Source organism: Notamacropus eugenii, chromosome 1 (assembly GCF_028372415.1).
Source record: "Notamacropus eugenii isolate mMacEug1 chromosome 1, mMacEug1.pri_v2, whole genome shotgun sequence".
In the NCBI taxonomy this organism is placed as follows: domain Eukaryota; kingdom Metazoa; phylum Chordata; class Mammalia; order Diprotodontia; family Macropodidae; genus Notamacropus; species Notamacropus eugenii.
In genome coordinates, this window is record NC_092872.1 from 58320936 (window position 1) to 58334192 (window position 13257).

General features: G+C 38.2%; 1 protein-coding gene across 2 annotated transcripts in view; it reads right to left on the minus strand.

Moving 5' to 3' along the window:
- Positions 1 to 13257, minus strand: part of ADCY9 (adenylate cyclase 9) — a 165421-nt gene that overhangs the window by 13160 nt on the left and 139004 nt on the right. For both annotated transcript variants that reach the window (XM_072603319.1, XM_072603308.1), the window contains exons 8-9: positions 11957 to 12105; positions 10694 to 10735 (exon numbers count right to left, since the gene is read on the minus strand). In XM_072603319.1, coding sequence (XP_072459420.1) covers positions 10694 to 10735; positions 11957 to 12105 — 191 coding nt within the window. The remainder of the gene's footprint in view (positions 1 to 10693; positions 10736 to 11956; positions 12106 to 13257) is intronic.

Here is a 13257-nt window from a genome sequence, read left to right on the forward strand (position 1 = left end):
AGGATCATATGATCACAGATTTAGAGCTAGAAGGGACCTCCAAGGTCATCTGCTCCAACTCCCTCATTTTCTATATGAGAAAGCAGAGGTTCAGAAAAGCTAAATTAGTTTCCCAAAGTCATACAAGTAGTAAGGAGCAGAGCTAAGATTCAAAACCAGATCTTCTGAATGACCCACAGGCAACAGTCCTTGAGCTGAGTCTTGAAGACAGATTATCATCACCATTGCTATCCACCACCACCACCACCACCACCAATACCCACACCACCACCAACTCTGCCACCTCCACCGCTGCCACCTCCGCCACCAACACCACTACCACCGCCACCACCACCTTCACCGTCACCACCACTACTTGCTTTTTTATAGCACTTTAACCTTTGCAAAGCAATTTACATGTTATCTTGTCTGATAGGGATTTGGGAAACACGAACAGGGAGTTTATTCAAAAACATGGAGGACAATTTGTGTAGATGGAAGTAGGAGACTGAATGCCAAGAATGGGGAAGAGCTAGTTTTAGAGTTTGGTTAGAACATTTAGTATATGAAAGGGGACATGAAATGTAAAGTACATCTGAAAAGATAGACTGGATCTAAATTGAGAAAAATCTTAAAAGTAATGTTGAATGGTTTATATTTTAACCTAGCAGCAGTAGGGAGCCACTGAAAGTTTTTTTGAGTGAGGACTGACATGGCCAGACTTGCGCCTTAGGATGATTACTTTGGCAGTTATGCTGAAAATGTTATGGGATGGGGAAGACTGGAGTGAGGACATCCATTACAAGCTTCCTACAACTGTTAAATCAAAGTCCAATTCTGATTATCACTATGGTATGGAGATAACCTTGAGTATATATTCTAGCAGGTCTTACCTGTGTAAAATTCATGCAAAATATTTTTTATCCTAAGATAACTCTGTCTAACTGAAATTATCAGAAACAGTTTTCATTCTGTACTTTTATGGACTCTTTTTCAAAGTATGCTGACACAGCTGCTTGACTGATTGTCCTGGTTGTTAGAATGAAGATCTGTAGTTGGTAATATTCTAAACTTTTGTAAAATATAAATTTTATGTTAATTTACATGTATGTGAATATATAAGAAAATAAGAAAAACAAGCATGTAGCACAAAACAAAGAATTTCTATGACTGCAAAATTAAGTGATAAGGTTAACTAATAAAATGGGCTAAGAAGTATTCTAGAGGCAGGTTCTTACATTTATAAATATTTCTTAAAATTAATTTTCAGTTAACTACAAAATTTGATTGTCCATTCCCCAATTATACCTCTTCACAAAGAAATTAATGTAGCATTTTCCAAATGGGGATTCAGTGGATATGAAGAAATATGCCATTAGAAATTTTGAAGGTATTCAGGGGCTGAGGACAAGAGACAGGTAGGATTGCTTGGGAACTAAAACAAATCCACATTGGTGGTCAGATGGAATATATGAAAAGCACTAAGTTTTCCTTATCTTGCTTCAGGAATGATCAATGACTATATGTTGCTGTTCTTTCTTACAGTGCAACTCATTTAATTGATTATTGTTAATTAACTATTGCTAGTAGATAATAAAAGGGGTTAGTGGCACTCTCAAATGCCCAAGATGGATCATATTGGCTTCTTGACTCTTATGTGCCATTGGAAGAGTGAGAGTTCCAGATAGGTGGCAATCAACTCTGATTGGTTAACAATTAATGAGAAGAATGAATATTATGAGAGGTGGGCCTATTCTAATGAAAGGCTGGAGTAATGTAATGCAGCTTTTACTAAGAGACCACTCCTAGCCTCTGAGCATTCTAGACAAAGGATCTACGCTCCCAGCCAAGCCTGAGTAGAACACAATTGGCTTTCCCCATTTGGGTGGGGTCTGAACAAGATTGAGGAGAAAGTGAATCCAGTCTCATTATCAATGATGTCCTTCAGGTGCTGACTTGATCCAGTAGAGAATGAGGAAATAGGAAAAGGAAAAACCGTTGGTCTTCCCAATAATTGGTCATCCAATAATCATTTCTCTTAGGGACTTGCTCACAGCTAGTAAGTGTTTGAGACCACATTTGAACTCAGGTCTTCCTGACTCCACACATATAATTATGATCCCCCTCACACATGTGTCTCTGACACTCGTGTGTCAGACACAAGGACACACTATCTCTATACTGTATTTTCTTTCCTCTGTTTTGCTCTTAAATTTTCACAATCCTCACATAGTCGGTTCAATATCCAAAGGATCTGTCCCATAGAAGGCAGACTTGTTTTTCCTTAAAAAGTACTGGAACTGTCCTTGATATAATTGGCTCGGGGAACTAAAGTCTTGGACTAGTGATGGACCTTTCTTGTGTCCTTAGTGCAGAAGCCAAAGCAACTGTCACCTGGCTCCTGCCTCAGGCTTTTGGCTCACACCAGCAGCAATATCAACACCAACATGGGTAAGTTGCACTCACCTGTATCAATGCTGTGTCCTCACTGAATATTCTTTCTTTGCTCTGAATATCCTTCCCCTGTTATGGCTAGGTAAATCTCTTTAGGTTAATTGTCAGATTAACCTATGTATGATTAATTTCATTCCAGTCTTTGACATAAGGTACACAACTGGCCTGAGTTTATTAGACACCATTTATTCTAGAAGTAGTAATATTTTCTAGATTTCATCCTTTTACTTGGCATCTATGGGTTCTATCAATATATTTCCAGTCCCAATTGTTCAATAACCAAATTGGTTTGGAACATGTTGGTATAATATATAAATTAAGAAAAACAGAAGCACATGAAGTTGACAAATACCTTCCTTACAGATACATGTGGACTAGGGAACTACAGAGCATTCTGTAGCAAGATTAATTAATCTTCCATTCCCTATTTTGTCAGTGTCTTTTCATTAATATGATGCTGAACACTGAATTTAAAGTATTTAGCCCATCCATCAAAAGCATTTATTAAAGCACTTGGTATATGACATGCATTGTTCCAAGTCCTTGGGATATAAAGAAAAAGAAAATCCTATCCTTGGCTTTTAAGGAGTTCATATTCTAAAGAGGGAGACAACATGCAAACAACTATATACAGATAAGATACACACGGAGTAGGGGGAAGGTACTAGCAGGGGTTGGGGTGACTGGGACTGGGAAAGGGAGGCGGCAAGAAAGTAGCATTTGAGCCGAGTCTAGAAAAAAAGTCTAGAGACAGAGCATCCCAGGTATGAGAAGCTGTAACGGAGGAATGAGACTATTCCTAGTTTCCCAAAGATGGGAGGTTGCTCTGTCTCCCCCTGTATCTGTGACCTTGCAAATGTCCACTGCAGGTAATGGGAGTCGGAAGCTGAAGAGCAATTCTTTCCCCTCTCTCTGAGAAGTGCTGGGTTGTGCTTATGAAATTGCAGAGCAGCCCCAGGGAGTTTTCCTGGACCCCTGCCCACCACAGCTGGGAAGGCTTCCATTACGTTGGCAGTCAATTTCTTTCAGGTCCTTGGTCAGGAGAAAGGGAGGTGCTCAGTGTAAGAAGGCGATTCTGTTCCCTGTTGCAGGAAGTTATTTCCTTATGAATTAATCGTTCCTCTATTGCTTACCATTATTATTACTTAGGATTTGGTTCCTATCTACATTAAAAACATTAGGTATCTATTAAATCCTTATTTGTTATGATTAGGAACAGTAATGGGTAAAGATCTGGGAAGGGATTGTGATTCCTGTAGACAGGAGAGATTGAACTCTGTTTTCTTCTATTTCCCCTTCTTTTTTTAAAGAACAATTTAGGTACCAGGGAAAAGGGAAGATCCCATTTGGAAGTCCCCAAAACAAGGGAGGTATACTTCTATATATTTCTATCATACCCCTAGTCAAGCACAAGTTTCCATAAACAGGAGAGAGACTGATATAAATACACACACAGTCTCTTCTCTCTCCCAAATTTCCCAAGACCTAAGTGAGATAACCCCTTGAGGCAAAAGTGAGCTAAGCCCGGGTAGGGTAAGTTTCCTAAAGGGGTATGTGCTACACATAGGGTCCCCATCTGTAAATGTGCTGCAAGGGAAGCATGATCCTACAAGTAGGAACCAACAACATATACACTTAGATACTTATTTGTAGAAACTTTGGTTTGGGTAAGTAATTTTTGAAAGGTCCTTTTTCTTTCCCCCTTTGCTTTCTCTACTATTATTGGAATTAGTCTTTTTATTATTTTTATCATTATTTTTGAAAGGTTATTTTTAAGTCTCTCTTGTGACACTAGGATTTTAGTGAAAAGTTTGAATTGTGCTGGTTCCTAGTTCAGATTTTGTTGATGTTGGTTAAGAAGAATTTTGTGTTATTCACTTTTCTCCCATGTTTTTATGTCTCAGTTGTTTAATTTTAAATATTTTAGTGCTGGGGGTGGGGGTGGAATGGAACTGTGTAGGGACATGATGAGTAGACAGCAGGGAAGTGGCACAGAGGCTTGGGCCTAAGCAAGATAAGGCAAAAGCTCACAGGGGAAATAACTCAGGAAATGAGTCATTACCACTGGTAAGTTACAAGATCCATCTGATCATTCAAAAATTTCTGCTGTAGAAAATTCCTGACAGCAGGAAATAGGACCTGGGGACTAATCTGAAGGTTACTCTCTGAGGATATGGAATTGCTTTAAAAAGTAGAAGCTTTTATGGAATAAGAAACTAGAAGCATGTGTAATTCTGAGAAAAAAAACCTCCACTTCTCCTGTAGGTATGGGTAATGCCAGACCTCATAGAAGAAAGACATATCAGATCCCAATTAGAGATCTTTTTGGGACAGGAACAACTGAAGAGTTAGATTTGTCAAGCATCAGATTCATCACAGCACCAGCAAAAACAAGAGTCAGAAAAGAGAATCATACTGATGGAAAAGCTCTTAGCCGTGTGCAGGGCCTATGACCATATATCCTGACTCAGGGGGCAAGCATGTTTACAAAACCTAAAGATATAATATGGTTGTGGGAAAAACCTACAGGAAGCTTATATTGTACTTATCTATTCCACTGTTCAGTATAAAGATGAAAAACCTCAATTTACAGTTAGATTGGATTTTTGATTAGTCACTAATAGACAGAGGTATGGAAGAACCTGAGAAAATAGATGAGGTCAGACTGAAACAAATACACAGAGGTCTGATGTATCATACTGAGCCTTCCCATCACTGCTCTTAAGTCATGGCTCCTGCTGCTGCAGTTAAGGGAAGTGAGGCAAACACTAACAGAGGATGTAGGACCACAGTGCCTTTGAGAAGAAGGCTTCAATCCTGACTAACTAAGGAACATCCTCTCCAGTGTGTGCCATGGAAGCAAAGCAAAGGACTCATATTGCACATGAAGATTTAACAGCAAAAGCTTATAGAAAGACGCAACAGTGAAAAAAAAATCTGTTCTTGCAAAGGTAAATAAAAAAGGGAACAGAGACTTTGAAGTCTAACATGATATGCAGGGCGGGGGTGGTAGAAATTAAATATGATGCAATTACTTGACAGGGACAATCAAAGGACAAGGTCATTTATAGCAACTACTACTGACCTGACTCTCAAATAAATTATCAGTGCACATGACTCAGACCTTCAAATCCCAGATAAGGAAGTCACTAAAACGATAACAGAAAAGAAATGGATAATCCCAGAGAATCTGTTTCTCAGAAATCAGTGTCTGCTGCAACCAATGCAATTTGAGCTGTAGATAAACCAACCCTCGTCCAATCTATCTGGTACACACTATTTCAACAAGGAAGAGCTTTCAAGTCTGGATCTAGGCAAAGAGTTATGTGGATGGTACAAAGGTGGGAAGACACAATAGAATCTCCAAGGTTCAAAATTAGTAAGAAAATTGCCTAGCACTGGGAAAAAGAGATGGCAACAGAAGAGAAGGTCACATCAGATTCTGAAAGCAGTAATCATGGATCATCATTACCAATTCCTTACAAGTCTGTGCAAGTTGCCATCCTAATCCTTCCATCAGAAACGTGAAGAAAATATTTTTCTAGACTTTGAATGGGTTCAAAACTGGAAGATGGAGTAACAGAGACCACCGAGATCTGGGATAGATCAAGATGATTTTGAAGTTCCCTAAAGAAGTTGTTGCTGTCAATAGGAAGGTGGGACATTGAGGGTTTGGCGTGTCCTAGTCTATAAATTCTCACTGAAGTATCAGCACTTACTGAAACAAATTCCAGTCTGTCAGAAATACTAAGAAGATCCTGCAAACAACACTGACCATCCATACAGCAGCACAGAGGTTTAGAGAACAAGAGACAAGAGAAGCTGTCTATATCATAGGAGCTCTTGCTTTATACTGTATTTATGTATGTTTGGTTAAGAACTATGCCTATCTATTGACTTGTGCTTTGGAGTTTCAGAGGATCAAAATGATGCAAAGCCCTACAACCAACCAGCACATCTCTCAGCTGAGAGAAGCTAAACAATGGTTATCCATTAGTCACAACCAGCCCAGAGCTCTGACAAAAAATAAAAGATAGTATGAAGCCTGAGTCTATTGTCAAACCTTCCAGCGAGAAGAGAGAAACCTATTGAGAGGTTTTGATGTTCAAGGGTCACACAAGTTGTCAGATCTATGGAAAGCTAAATCATACAAAGATATTGAGAGACTAGGACACTTGCCTGTTTACAGAGTAGCCCTAGGGAGTGGAGGGGACCTTTAGAGACAATTTATTGCAACCATTTATTGCCTAAAGAAGAATTAATGGGACTTTCTAATGAGTAGATACAAAGGACATTTACCTTAGTGGTCTCTGAGCAAAAGATAACATCTATTAGTTGTCTAAAAACTATATGAACCAGATACTGGCTCTGAAAGTGATGCCTCTAGGTGACTCCGTGTACTGTTACCCAACCACTTTGCTCACACTGAGGGGAGTTCATGCAGGGCGAGAGGACTGAACCAAGATGCAACTCTTTTCTTGCCTAGATCTTTACCTATGGAGATTCCTAAGATACAGAGATAGCCCACAGAGCAAGGAAATGCTGGTAGCCAGTATAAGGATGAAGATAATCAGATCATATTATTAGCCAGCTCAGTTATAGGGACAGAGAGGTCAGGAGGCCACCAGAGAGCTAGACCCATTCAAACTGTACCCAGATTAACATGATGCCACCAGTGAACTGGGGGCAGTTACACGTAGAACCCAAGAACATTAGAGACCATACATGTAAAGTATATCTTGCATGTAACTTAATATGTTTATTGATTTATGTTGTATGTTTATGCTTTTAGCACAGTAAAAATCTATTAGCCATGTTCCTTTTTGTTTGTTGTACATTTGTGTATATGCTAATGTTCATGCTTACATTTATTCTTTGTAGACCTACCAATATTAAAGCTAGCTAGTGGGGTTTTTTTCAATTTAGGATTACTTGCCTGAACACTGTGTATATGAATGCAAAATGTCCTGCATGTAATTTAGCCATTTAGTCACCGAAGCATCTTATCAAGGGATGGTGTGTATCACACAATGCCTCCTGTGCATACTGTTAACGAACGTTTGCTATCGTTCGTTCTGTGGGATGATTACTGGAATGCTGGGATAATTATCCTTGTTATGTTAAAGTGTTGATGTTCTTTTGATACTAGTGCTATATAACTGCAGAGTTCAAGTGTACTCCTGCTGATATGAAAACAAAAAGCTGCAAAATATTTGATGCGGGAGGAACACAGCACCTGCATTGTGAGTTCTGTTATGGAGACAGAAGCCTCCAGCACGTACTGCTCCTAAGTCCACAATTTGGTGACATCTTAGAAGTCTGGCTTGCTGGGGCTGTTTCTACAGGCTTTTAGGGGTAGAGAAATCAGAAGAGAGTACCGAGGTTGTCTGTCTTGTCCACACCACACAGAAGGAGGCACAGAGGCAGGATGTCCATTGCTCTCATCATCTGCAACCCAGCAAAGTCCTGGTGCAGATGACGAGAATCAGAAGTAGAGGATCACCTCTTCCCACTGTCTGAAAATTGACGTGCTGTGCTGCTGAGATTGAGTAGCAGCCAGAGGGACCTCTGCTTCTCTCTATCACCTCCAACTCACTTGTCTGTTTTTTTTAATGTCCATTTAAAAAAAATAATTCTGAACTTGAGCACCAAATAAAACGAGCATTTCTATATACAAAGGAGAGCAGAAAAAGAATACTGAACTTTAAGTTGTTAATTAAATACTCCTTGCTTTTCCTTTTAAGCATAGATTCAACATAGAACCTTCAGATTGATCCTGCTTGTTGGTTTTCTTTTGGCCTTTCTGTTCTTTTCTGTGCATTTAAACCTTTTTCAATTACCCTCCTTTCTTTTTCTTTTGGCAACCTTACCACAACCTCACCTTCTCCCCAACTCCCTCTGCCCCAAATGAAAAAAGAAAAAAGTAAACCCCTTGTAACAAATATGTATAGTCAAGCCAAACAAATCCTCACTTTGCCATGTATGTTTCATTCTGCTCCTTTAATCCATCACTCTTTGTCAGAACGTGGGTAGTATACTTCATCATCAGTCTTCTGGAATTGTGGTTGGTCAATGCATTAATTAGAGTTTTTGTAAGTCTTTCAAAGTTGTTTTTCTTCCCAAAATTGTTATTGAATAAATTGCTCTACAGGTGTTACTAATTTCACTCTGTATCAATTCACAAGTTTCTTTGAATCTGTGCTTTTAAATATTTCTTATGGTACAATAATAATTCTATGACATTTATAGAATATAATTTGTTCAGCCATTCCCTAAGTTTCATCCCTAAGTTTCCAGCTCTGTCATTACAAAAAGAGTTGCTATAAACATTTTCCTATGTGCAAATCCTTTTCCTCTTTCTTTGATCTTTCTGGGGTATAAACCAATAGCAGTTTCACTGAACCAAAGGATATGTGTAGCTTCGTGATTTTTTTTGGATGTAGTTCCAAATTGCTTTTCAGAATGGCTGTACCAATTAATAACTTCACTAAGAGTGGAAAATAGCATGCCTGTTTTCCCTCAGCCACTCCAGAAATGGCCATTTCTGACAATTTTACGAGTATGAGATAGAACCTCAGAGTTGCTTTAATTTGTACTTCTCTAATTATTAGTGATATGGAGCAGTTTTTTCTTATAGCTTTGACAGTCTGGATCTCCCTTCCCAGCACTGTTCTTGACCTCTGGACCTTATCTCTTTGTTACTTGCCCCTTCTGTGATTACGTCAGTTTGTCTGGGGAGGAGGTCACTTGATCAGAAGTATCCTGGTCCAGGCCTCCCCAAAGAATATATTTTCAGGAAATCCATATGTAAGCTATGATGTAACTTAGCAATTTGAAAAAAAAAGAATAAAAGGAAATAACTTTCTCCTTCTTCATAATACACAATTATATTTATATAGGGCTTTAAAGTCCACAGAATAATCTGCTTCCACAACACTCAGCTAGGCAGTGAAAGTGCTATCACCAATTACAGACGGAGAAGCTGAGGTACAGAAAAGTGATTTGTCCTGGGATATACAGCTAGGAAGTGACAGAGATAGGACATGAACTCTAAGGGATGAACTGAACTTATGTTTCCACAGAAAATATATAATATCTATAATACCAGTGATAATCATTTAATATCAATAAGGGCAAGAACCTGAACTAATCAACCAGAAGAAGAGCCTGGACCTAACAGCTTCTTTGCTCTCTGAGCAAACTCAGAGAACATCTCTTTCTATGTCAACAAGGCCAGATGGGGCTGACTTAAGAACATTTTCTTTTGTTTAAGACCATTAAGGATGAGACCTTAACACGAGACACTATCTTGAATAATGGGACTTGTTCTTAATATTTATGGACATATACTATGTTATGGCATGTTGATGGTAAAGAAAACACAAATATCCTAGGTTGTAATTTCAATTGACACTTTGTCAACTCTCTTATGTTATTGTATTTACCACATATTCAATTAAGATTTCACTTAGCCTGTTTGCCTCTTTAACCAAACTTTCAGGTGGACACGAGAAAGATTGTACATCAATTAAGGGAATTCCTTTAAAAGAATTTATATCATGTCATTCTATAAAGAAAATAAGGAATGTGGCAGGAGTGTGGGGTAGGATTTAGTGAACCCTGGAATGCTGGCCAATGGGAGGCAGGTGGGAAATTCAAATTGGAAAGCACAGCATAAATAAACCTTGCATTTGTCTGAAGCAAGCATCCAGTTCAGTTCATTAGAAACTACCTGTTCATTCATTCAGGAATGAATGTAAAAATTAATAAAACCTTTCCTGGCTTCTCAATGGATATTGTCCTTTTTAGAGTGAGTATATTTCTCACAGAACTGAGATCTTCTGACTCTTGGATGATTTTTAAATTTGTTACTTTTTTTAATTGTGAACTTAAACATCAACAAAAATCAATACAAGAAGAGAAAAAGAAGACTTGTAAATGAAACCATGAATAGAGCTATTGCATAAGTCTGGGTTTTTTAAGAGCATGTTAAAATTAGCATGATAGTTCTAAGACTGCTCCCACTTGTCTATGGCCCCCTCTGAACTATTCTTTGTATTTTAAAAATCTTTTACTTGCTCTTTTCTTTTCTGTATCACTATCACTAACCATCCACTTGTTCTTCTACAGGACAAATCCTCCCTATTAACAAATAAATATAGTCAAACAAAAATTCCACACGATCCCTGTAGTGCTAGTGATTACTCCCACCACACCCCACCCTCATTCTTCACAGATGTACACAATACAAAAAGCTTACCTGAAATTCTGCGCTGCATCTAAATGGGAAGTTTCTATGGAACTGAAATACAAATTCAGGGAGAAAGAATTTTTAAAATAAAGAAGGTAATGATGAAAGCAACTTGATAATAAGTTAGTAAGTTTCTCAGCTTTTTGAAATATTGAGATGGTTAGCAGCTAAAGACAATATTATATTATTATCATTTAACCAAAACTCCTGGTTGAGAGTAATTTTTAAAAGAGGCCATAGACAAAGGGGCTGCTAAGAAGATTTCATATCACATGCCAAAAATATGTGGGATGAATGACTATGTGTAGCAAACCCACATAGAAAAGAAACTCTTAAAAAGCCATAACTGACTTCCTTCACTTTGATGAAGCATACAAAAACTGCTAGTGGCTAGAAACTCCAAATGTCTTTGTACACACACACACACACACACACACACACACACACACACACACACACACATATCCCCAGGGAAAAACTAAAGCTAGGATGCTCAAGACAATCATTGAAAGCAGTTGAGTCTAATACCTTGTTTGGAGAAGGAGTTACCTTCATAAAAGCATGAAGGGCTATTTAAAAGGCATCCATGACAAGCATATCTCAATTTTTTCAGAGAAGATTCTCTTTAACCATGTAAGCAAGTGACATAAAAAAAAGTCTATCATTCTTAGGGAGCATCCTGTTATCTAAATCAGAGGTTTGACCACATACAGGGATAGTACTACTGTATCTTGGTTGATTTTTGATGTAGTCCGTTGAATAAGTAGTAACCTATTTAGTAAGTAACTTTTACGTGTAAAACCCTGTGCTAGACGCAGAGGATTCGGAGATAAAACAAGATATAGACCCTACTCTCAAGACCCTTACCACCCAGTAGGGGCATACATAACGCACACAGACACAAAAGCTATCATACAAGGGAAGTCACAGAGAAACGGGAAAGACTCAAGGAAAGAAAGACAATTTCTAGCTGATGAGACAAGGAGGTGGTAACTTGACTGGGCCTAGAAGGGAAAAAACAATTTCAGCAGCAGAGATATGGAAGGAGCCCACTTCAGGAAGAATGAATAAAGAATAAAAAAGAGGAAAAAAAAAACCAGTTCAGTAAAACTAACCTACATACTGAACAAGTCTGACATTATACGCAGTGGCCCATACTTAAGATTCTGCCGTTTTTTTGTCTTGAATTGAGAGTCATTTCAGAAGCAACAGTTGGCACTGCAGGCAATTTTGTTTCAGTGACTGCACCGATCTGTCACATTCATAACTTACCTGTCTGGATACAAAGAGACATAGAGCAAAATGACAAGCACAGCTCCAACAATTGTTGCTAATGCTGATCTCATCCAGAAGCTTAACTGGCAAAAATTACAGTACTGCACAATGGTGACCAGAATCGCAGAGCACATAAACATGGTATACTGCAATGAGAAAAAAAGCCATTTCAAATTGAACTCGAGGTTTCAACTAAACTTCCTATTATATGAGTTTAACTGAGTAATATTATTCAGTGAATACTGTTATGTGAAATAACAATCAGTTCTCCTGAAAAGTTATATAAGGCCAAATGACAACATAGAGCCTTGGGACAAGAATGGACCTCGGAAGTTGATTTACAATCAAGGAAACTGAGGCCCAGAGAGGAAATGATTTGCCCAAGATTACATAGCCAATTAATGGCACCAGTGGGACTAGAAGTCTGCTCCTTGACGTCTACTTGAGTGCTCTTTTTACCCTGCCAGATACTTTCTGTTCCTAAACCTTTCTTCATGTTCTTCCTCCACCCTCCTCTCCAGCATGCTGCTATTTACTGAAATACTATTCAAGCTTCAAGTACCGGCCCCCTCCACAAAGCTTTCCCCAATAGACCTGGTTCACACTCATTTATCTTCTTTTTGCCTGGTCAGTATTATTAAGTATTGTTTGTTATTAAGTATTTTAAGTCTTTTTTTTGTTCAATACTGAAACTTTTAAGTTTGAGATTAAAGTTGTTAAAAGTGGCTGTTATTTTTACACTTAGTGAGTCAAATAGTCTTCCAAACAGATAATATAACATGAAGTTCATTACCTAGAATTTTAAATGTTTAAAATGACAAGTTTAAATTGTTTCCCATAATGTTCCAAAGCTTATGCTGATGCAAAGAAAAAAAAGTTGTCTGTAAGCACCCTCATTTGAAGGCTGCCACTATAATGCTTTTCCTTGAAGCGCCCTGCTGTGAATAAACCAAAATATAATTTGGGTCTAAAAGCATGAAAATGCAATCAGGCCTTTAGATACTCATTTTACATTAGTTTGCACTAGAGATATACACAGTCTTCAAGTTTGTACGCATCCACGACCTATGGAGTTCAGTTTAGAAGTTCTTTTCCAGTGATTTAACAGCTGACGCAAGTTTCACTACATATCTGCATCAATTATGAAGCGTTTGTTGAATTACTTGGTTAATTTGAATTTGGAGTTTTTACTTGGACCCTTGGGACAAACTGCTTGAATCTGAGCTGCAAAATATTAGAATAATAATTACAAACTTCTATTTTACAGTCGAACTGTACTTTTGGGAGGTTCTTCCAGG